Genomic DNA, 7,223 nt, shown 5'->3' on the forward strand with positions numbered 1-7,223 from the left:
GTCAAATATCATTCAAACTTTCAACATGAAAATAATTTTTATAGAATCTCATAATATTATAGAAAGGAACATGAATTTTTTATTTTTATTTTTTATTAATATTATTAAAAAAAACATGTGAGAAGCACATGCTATTAAAACAACATGTATTTCTCACATGCTAAAGGACACATGTCAATTAAAATTTTTTACAAATTAATTTGTAAGAAATTTATGTCCGGTAAAAAAATTGTCCTTATAAACCAAAGATTCGAAATATTGGCCGACTTAAAAAAAAAAAAAAAAAAAAAAAAAAAAAAAAAAATTATTGGTCACAAATTAGTAGCAACTTGCAGAATGCAGCTCTCCTTTCAATCTACAGGTAGTTTTGTATCCACCTATTCTCTTCACCAAAAAAGTTGATTGAAAGTAAAGTTCCTAAAAACTTTTATTAGTTTAGCTTTTGTAATTATTCTCTTAAAATTTAAAAATTATCAATTTAATATATTGAATTTTAAAAAATTTGCAATGTCATTTCTCGTGTTTGTGTTTTGGATTAAATCAGACAAAGTGTAAATTAAATGTCCATTATACCCCTGGATTTAAATTTTTTTAAAATAATTATAATTTTTTTTTAAAAAAATGAAAGCCACGGCTTGGTGCCGGCAGCAGAGTTCTTCTTCTTCTTCTTCTTCTTTTCTTTTTTTTTTTTTAAAAAAATAAATAAATAAAATTTAAGCACGAGTATTTTTTTTATTTTTTTTTGGGTATTTTGCCATCTTTAATTGAAGTTTGAAAAAAAAAAATTAAAAAAAAAAAAATGTTAGATTTACAACACCAATACAACAACTGTACAACAATCCCTCACATGAGGGTGGGTTCCACATACTGGGGCCCACCCTCATGTGAGGGGTTGTTGTACAGTTGTTGTATTGGTGTTGTACAAGAATCAAATCCCTAAAAAAAATGAAGAGCCAGTATAACATAAACACAACGCTATTCCTTCGCAGTTTTCCAGGCGTCCTTCAAGGGATTCGTTTGTGGCACTTTGTGACTTCATCTACCGCTACTGAAATTGAATTCTCATGAATCCACTAAAATCAAAATCCCAAAAACCTAAAAAGGAATCCATTTCTAAAGAGAAAAAAAAAAAAAAAGTAAAGATAGTAAAGGCAAGAAATTTAAGGACTTATGGGTGCTGGAGCAACAACAAAGGAACAAGAGTAGTTAATGGCGTTCGATTCTATTGAACGGGGGAATGGGGAATTCAAAACGGTGTTACTGCATGGATTGGGATTAAGAATGAATTTACCCGGACCGATACTCGATTTTCTTTTAGTCTTTTTGGGATCTAAGCCCAAGAGCATTCACCAAATAACTTTAGTTCACGACATAGGAGCTGACTCGGTGTCAGCGATTTCGTGCCGCACTAGAGTAATCCAATATGTGGTTTGCACGTTCCACCACTTCTCCATAGAATTGAGATCTCATTCAAAGAAAAAGATATCAAATATCAGGAGTTTCTTTTTGTATTCTATTCTCCTAACAATTAAGTTAATTATCCTATTTACTACGGTGATGAAGAATCAAATGTCGATCGCTTACTTTGTTGCAGAGAATATATTGTATAAGATCTGTGTTTTTGTCTAAACCATTTTTTGCATTCTATGCTGACGTATTTATTTTCTATTTGAGGGCACAAAAAACGCCAGGTCCTTACAGAATTTATTCTCTTTGCACTTTTATAAAGACCAAACAATGGCAATAAACATTGAACTAAGCCAGTGTTGCGTCAGCCTGATGCCAGAGGAAACTATTTAGCACGTCATAGTCAAATAAAAAACTAAAAATCAATGAGAATTTCTTAGATCCTTTTTTTATTTTTCCTAATACCATTGTCATCCTGCAGCGGAAGTCAAAACTAAGAATATATCTAAAAGAAGATTGATTGGTGCACAATAGCTGTGCACTTTTATAGATACATGGGGTGGAACTCATGTGGGAGTTCATCACATGGGTTCTACCTCATGTGTCTACAAAAGTGCACAACTGCTGTGCAAAGTCTTTTCTCTATCCAAAATTGTTGAAGAACATGGTTAGTCTATATACAAAGGTTAACACTTAACAGTAACTATAAGAAATCAACACCAGCTGAATTCTGGCCAGAAAAAGACAAAAGAAGAAAAAAGAATACCCACTTAAATGGTCCCCCACCCCAAGCACAAGATCTAATATTAATTTGAAGCATAGATACTAGGTGGATGCTGCCGTCCCTATGGGGATGATTTTGACCCAAAAACAAATATTTTACTCTTCATATAGGAAGCAGAAACAGGAAGATTGAAGAACAAGGAGGCGTGGGAAACCATAACTTTGTTTAACGTTTGTAGTAGTTTCACGGTAAAACAAATAAAGCTCATACCATGAAAGAGAACAATGGAGTTCAGAAATCAATCTCTTTTGTACTCTGTCCATACACAAACATCCCCACTTGCAGCCAGATCTCAGACAACAGATCCAAGGGCTTCGTGTTTGAGAAATCTACCTCTCTCTCTCTCTCTCTCTCTCTCTCTCTGACATGGGCCTCTTGTACCTGGCTTGCAGACCTGCATGACATGACAATCTCATTTCCACCAATCCCCTTCTGCTTTACAGCCTAACACAAAACAGAACAAATTCAAGCAAAAAAACAAAATAAATAAATGTGAGAGAGAGACAGGAGAACCTTACAGCTCAAAAAACTTCCCTGCCCCTTGTTCACAGCTCAACAAGTTGAACGAAATATTATAAATATAAACAAAAACAGGCAAAAAAGGGGAGAAAATTTCAGATCTTTCTGCCAAAACAAATAACATTCATTTATAAGCAATAAAACCAACATGTAGCCATGGAAACAGAGCACCAGTTAAACTTGCTGTGGTGGTATTGTAGCCTCAGCTCAGCTATCATAGACCCCATCTGAGGAAGAGTCCCATCTCTCTATGCTTTAATAGGAACTCCCTCCCATCTTTCCAGATCAGATGACAAAAAAGAGGCAAAAAGGAAGATAGAGTGAATTCAGGGAAGAGACTTGAAATCGATAGGCTGATAACTACCTTTTCCTTTGATTCCCTTCAATAATTATGTCTTCCGGTGACTGTCCAATTAAAGTCACCTTTATCCTCCCCCGTCCACATTCACATAGTAAAAATAAAAATATAAATAAAGTAAATAAATTTACAGTTGGTAACAACAGCTCACATGGGCATTGATTTTCTTTCTTTTTTCGGTGTAGAGATACCAAATAGATGTGCTAGTCAGCTTAATGATCTCTCTGTATCTCGAAAAAAAAAACCTACATGAATTTGTGAAGAGTTTATCAATATCATCTCTTTTACTTGCAGAAGTTCTTTCTGTACATCAAATGCTCTTTCTTCTACATCATGTATGTACTGAATTTCTAAAGAGAATCATTCTGATGTCTTCTTTCTGGAAGCAATGCCCAACATAAACCAGCAGTAACTGATAGGGTAATAACTTCTGCTTGATGTCTTCTTCTACTAGTTCCAAAAATCACCCCTCTTCCCCTCAAAACCAGATAAAAAGAAGGATTTGGTTTGCAAGGACACATGCTGATCACTCATGGGATTCTCCAATGTCATTTTGATGAGGTGGTGAATACTGGACAGGGAAGTGGGGCACTTTGAGAGACAAATGATTTGTCTTCTGATCCCTACTTTATATTAGCAGACCATAGATCCTTACCAAATACCTGTTTCCCAGATAGATACTTGAGATCAGCCAGTTAGCATTTCTGAGCACTTGTCGGCTCCAAAAGCACCAGAAAGTGATCAAATGCCATTGTAAACAAGCCGAAGGGGTCTAAAATTCCCATTACTGGTATCAAAGCTCCACTCTTCAATTCTTTCTACAAAGATTCAGACTTGGGTCTTTTTTTTTCTTTTTCTTTTTTTTTTTTTCCCTTTTTGTTTTAATAAATTCAGCTTCTTGTTAAAATATCGATCATTCTTGGGTTCTCCTGCCTCACACAAAGGCTCTGTGACATGTCAAAGTCGAATGGAGCTGTAGTTGGAGGTGCTGTAGGGGCAGTTGCATTCTTGTCCGTAGTCATTCTACTTGTGTGGTTCTGCAAGTCACAATGTAAAAAATTTGGAAACAGGAATTCAGAGACAGGTTCTTCAGATCCATCTTCACTAGGTAAGAGTACTTTGAATAGCTACTTCATTTCACATTGATTGTTGAGTTAGTTACATCCACTGATGCCCTCCACATAACAGTGGAGTTGGATAGGGGAGGCGGATCAAGTTCGGCGGCGGCACCATCTGGAGCACAGGGAGCCAAGCAGTTCACAATGATAGAATTAGAGCATGCTACCAAGCAATTCAGTGAGAGCACTCTCATTGGGTATGGAAGCTTCGGTCCGGTTTATAAAGGTTTTCTCCGTGATGGGACTGTTGTGGCTATCAAAAGGCGTCCAGGTCCTCCTCAACAAGATTTTGTTGCAGAGGTAGTACTAGGTTCCGACATATTTGATTGATGATGTCTGTGTTGTATTCTCGCATTATAAAGCATAACCTCTTCTTTGTCTCCCCTCACTCTCTACAGAACATGTTAAACCGATAATTCATCTTGACTGAATGCACAACCTCTGTTAGTACTTGTGGATATTTTGTGAACTTTCAAGACTTCTTTGTGTTTGCTTTAACAAAATGGAGACTTGGGGGGATTAAGTAACAGTTTATGTGGTAAACAGGTCAGTTTTTTGTCAGAGATTCGGCATCGAAATTTAGTTACTCTTCTTGGTTACTGCCAGGAAAGTGGATCTCAAATGCTAATTTTTGAATATTTACCCAATGGAAGCATGTGCAATCACCTCTACGGTATGACTTATTTAGTGGAATTGATTTTGAATGACCATGCATGGGATACATATATGTCACCTAAGATATTGATTTTTGGCAGATACTGGAATAGATTCCTCAACTAAAATAGAGTTCAAGCAAAGGCTATCCATTGCTATAGGGGCCGCTAAAGGTAGATTCAACAGAATTTAGGGAGGATGTTCTAGACCAAATAAGAATTGACAGAGAGTTGAATTGAGAATTGGTTGTTTTACTAGTGCAGGTTTATGCCACTTGCATGGCCTAAGACCTCCCTTGGTTCACAAGAACTTCAAAACAGCAAATGTCTTGGTTGATGAGAACTTCATTGCTAAGGTTTCAGATGCAGGGGTCTCAAAACTACTTGAGAAGATAGAAGAAGCAGGCCCATCTTGGACATCCGGTGTCAATGTTCTACGAGATCCGGAGTAAATTAATTTCCAATTGCATTCATTTTCATTTTTGGTGTTGAATAACATAGCTTTTTCCCCAATATACAATCATCATGTGTGCCAATGTTTAGGGTAGGAGGATCAGGGGCTGTCTCTGAAATGAGCGACGTGTACAGCTTTGGGGTATTTCTTTTGGAGCTTGTGACTGGAAAGGAGGCTTTGCATATTGACTCCTTGGGATCTAATGAAAGCCTTTACCTATGGGTGTGTAAAATGCTTTTCGTTTTTCATTCTTTTTCAAGATAAATTCTTACTTAGTAACACTAGCTGTAAACTTTCAGAAAATTTAGGATAAATCTTTCATCTTATGGCGATAAAGATCTAAATAGTAACATTGGCTGCAGTGTTTTGATCCATTCTGCTATCCTATCTCTCATTCTTAAGGTTGTTCAGAAAGGTTTAATCAAGTTATTTGGAATAGAAATTTGATAGAGTTGCTTGTCCAAGCAAGCTCAAGGCCATATTGTTCTCACCAAAAATTTCAGATTTGAGCTGGAATGAAATTCCTTTTTGGTTACATTTCCTTTCAAGCAACTTACTAAAAGACAGTCAATAATTGACTTCTATTGCTTTGTTTCTTTGTTAATCTGTGAAGGTGGAATCACGATTGATTTCAAATGATTTTGTGGACCACCGGCTAGTTGGAAGGTTTACTGCAGAGGGAATGAGGGATTTGATCAGACTGACACTACAATGCATGAGTTTTGCAGGAAAAAGGAGACCAAAGATGGGAATGGTTGTGCTAGAACTCGAAAGGATACAAGAGAAAGAGATGGCAATGACCACAGTCATGGGTGAGGGTACTGCTTCAATCACTTTAGGGAGCGACCTATTTACTTCAACTTGAAGAGAGGGAATGAGCTTTTTGGTGTTTGTTATGTTTGAGCCAAACCTAAGCTTAATAACACACTGCAAGCAAACAACTAGCTATTGATAAATTATTTTGCGAGAGACCAAGAGAGGTGAAACTGCTGTAATTGAAATTGATAATGTAAGTATGATTTTACAAAGTCAATGAATGCAAAATATTAGCCTTCCATTTAGAAGGTTAACTTTGATAATTTTAGAATTCTCAACTAATGAGTTAACATGCATTTCATTTCTGTGCAATTTCTCAAGAAAATCAAAGGAAGAAATGTAACATATATATATATATATATATATATATATATATTAAAGGGAGATAATTTGCTCCCAAATATGTCACCATTTCACAAGAGCACCTTGACTGTTTAAAGCACATGGTTGATTATTGATATTAAGAATTATAAAAGAAGAGTCTTTCACCGTTTTATGACCCAAAAGAGAATCAAGCAGACCACCCAAGACTCCAAAGTTCCTTGACATCACATGTGTTGATGAGATCAAAGCTTGCATATTCTGCAGAAAACTGTTATATTCAGAAACTCAAGAAATGAAGAAAAATCCATAATTGCTTAATATTTGTATTAAAGGAATTCATAGCATCAAGACTCTAAATTAACATTCTTTGTCAACTAATAATTGCTTCATCAGTGGTGACCTTTGCCTTGAGAATTTCTTGAAAGGATATTTGCATTCTGTGGTTCCTAGAGGTCCTGGCAGCTATACATCTAGCTCTAGGACAGTTCAGCTTTCTTGCTCCAGATGCCAGTGGAAAAAAGCAACAGACAAATAGCAGATAAGACATGTGGGCTACAACCAACACAACACTGTACAGTAAATTAAGAAAGACCTTAATCAACATTCGAACTAGGTTTATGAATCCCATCTTGATTATATATCCAAAACAAGCACAGAAAAACCAAAAAACAAACAAAAAAGATGGTTAACCAGCTTTACTATTTGAAATAATAAAACTGTAGTTTTATATCTAAAACTACCATTTGTATATATGCCCTTTTGCAGTTGATCACAAATTGCGTGAGTGCCC

The 7,223-nt window shown here is 35.9% G+C and overlaps 1 protein-coding gene and 1 long non-coding RNA gene across 2 annotated transcripts; one reads left to right on the forward strand and one right to left on the reverse strand.

Annotated features, from left to right (window-relative positions):
* Positions 1-2,159: 2,159 nt before the first annotated feature.
* LOC133880150 (uncharacterized) lies at positions 2,160-3,079 on the reverse strand. The gene is made up of 2 exons (XR_009902198.1): positions 2,710-3,079; positions 2,160-2,585 (listed from the first exon to the last, which is right to left on the reverse strand). It is a non-coding gene; the product is annotated as an uncharacterized LOC133880150 (long non-coding RNA).
* A 217-nt stretch (positions 3,080-3,296) lies between these two features.
* LOC133880141 (proline-rich receptor-like protein kinase PERK3) lies at positions 3,297-6,372 on the forward strand. The gene is made up of 8 exons (XM_062319031.1): positions 3,297-3,858; positions 4,013-4,176; positions 4,257-4,486; positions 4,733-4,859; positions 4,942-5,013; positions 5,104-5,287; positions 5,383-5,515; positions 5,907-6,372. Exons 2-8 carry the CDS (start codon positions 4,023-4,025, stop codon positions 6,156-6,158), a joined length of 1,152 nt encoding a protein of 383 aa, XP_062175015.1. The 5' UTR covers positions 3,297-3,858; positions 4,013-4,022; the 3' UTR covers positions 6,159-6,372.
* Positions 6,373-7,223: the final 851 nt, after the last annotated feature.

The sequence above is a fragment of the Alnus glutinosa genome, chromosome 1, assembly GCF_958979055.1.
Source record: "Alnus glutinosa chromosome 1, dhAlnGlut1.1, whole genome shotgun sequence".
Lineage (NCBI taxonomy): Eukaryota > Viridiplantae > Streptophyta > Magnoliopsida > Fagales > Betulaceae > Alnus > Alnus glutinosa.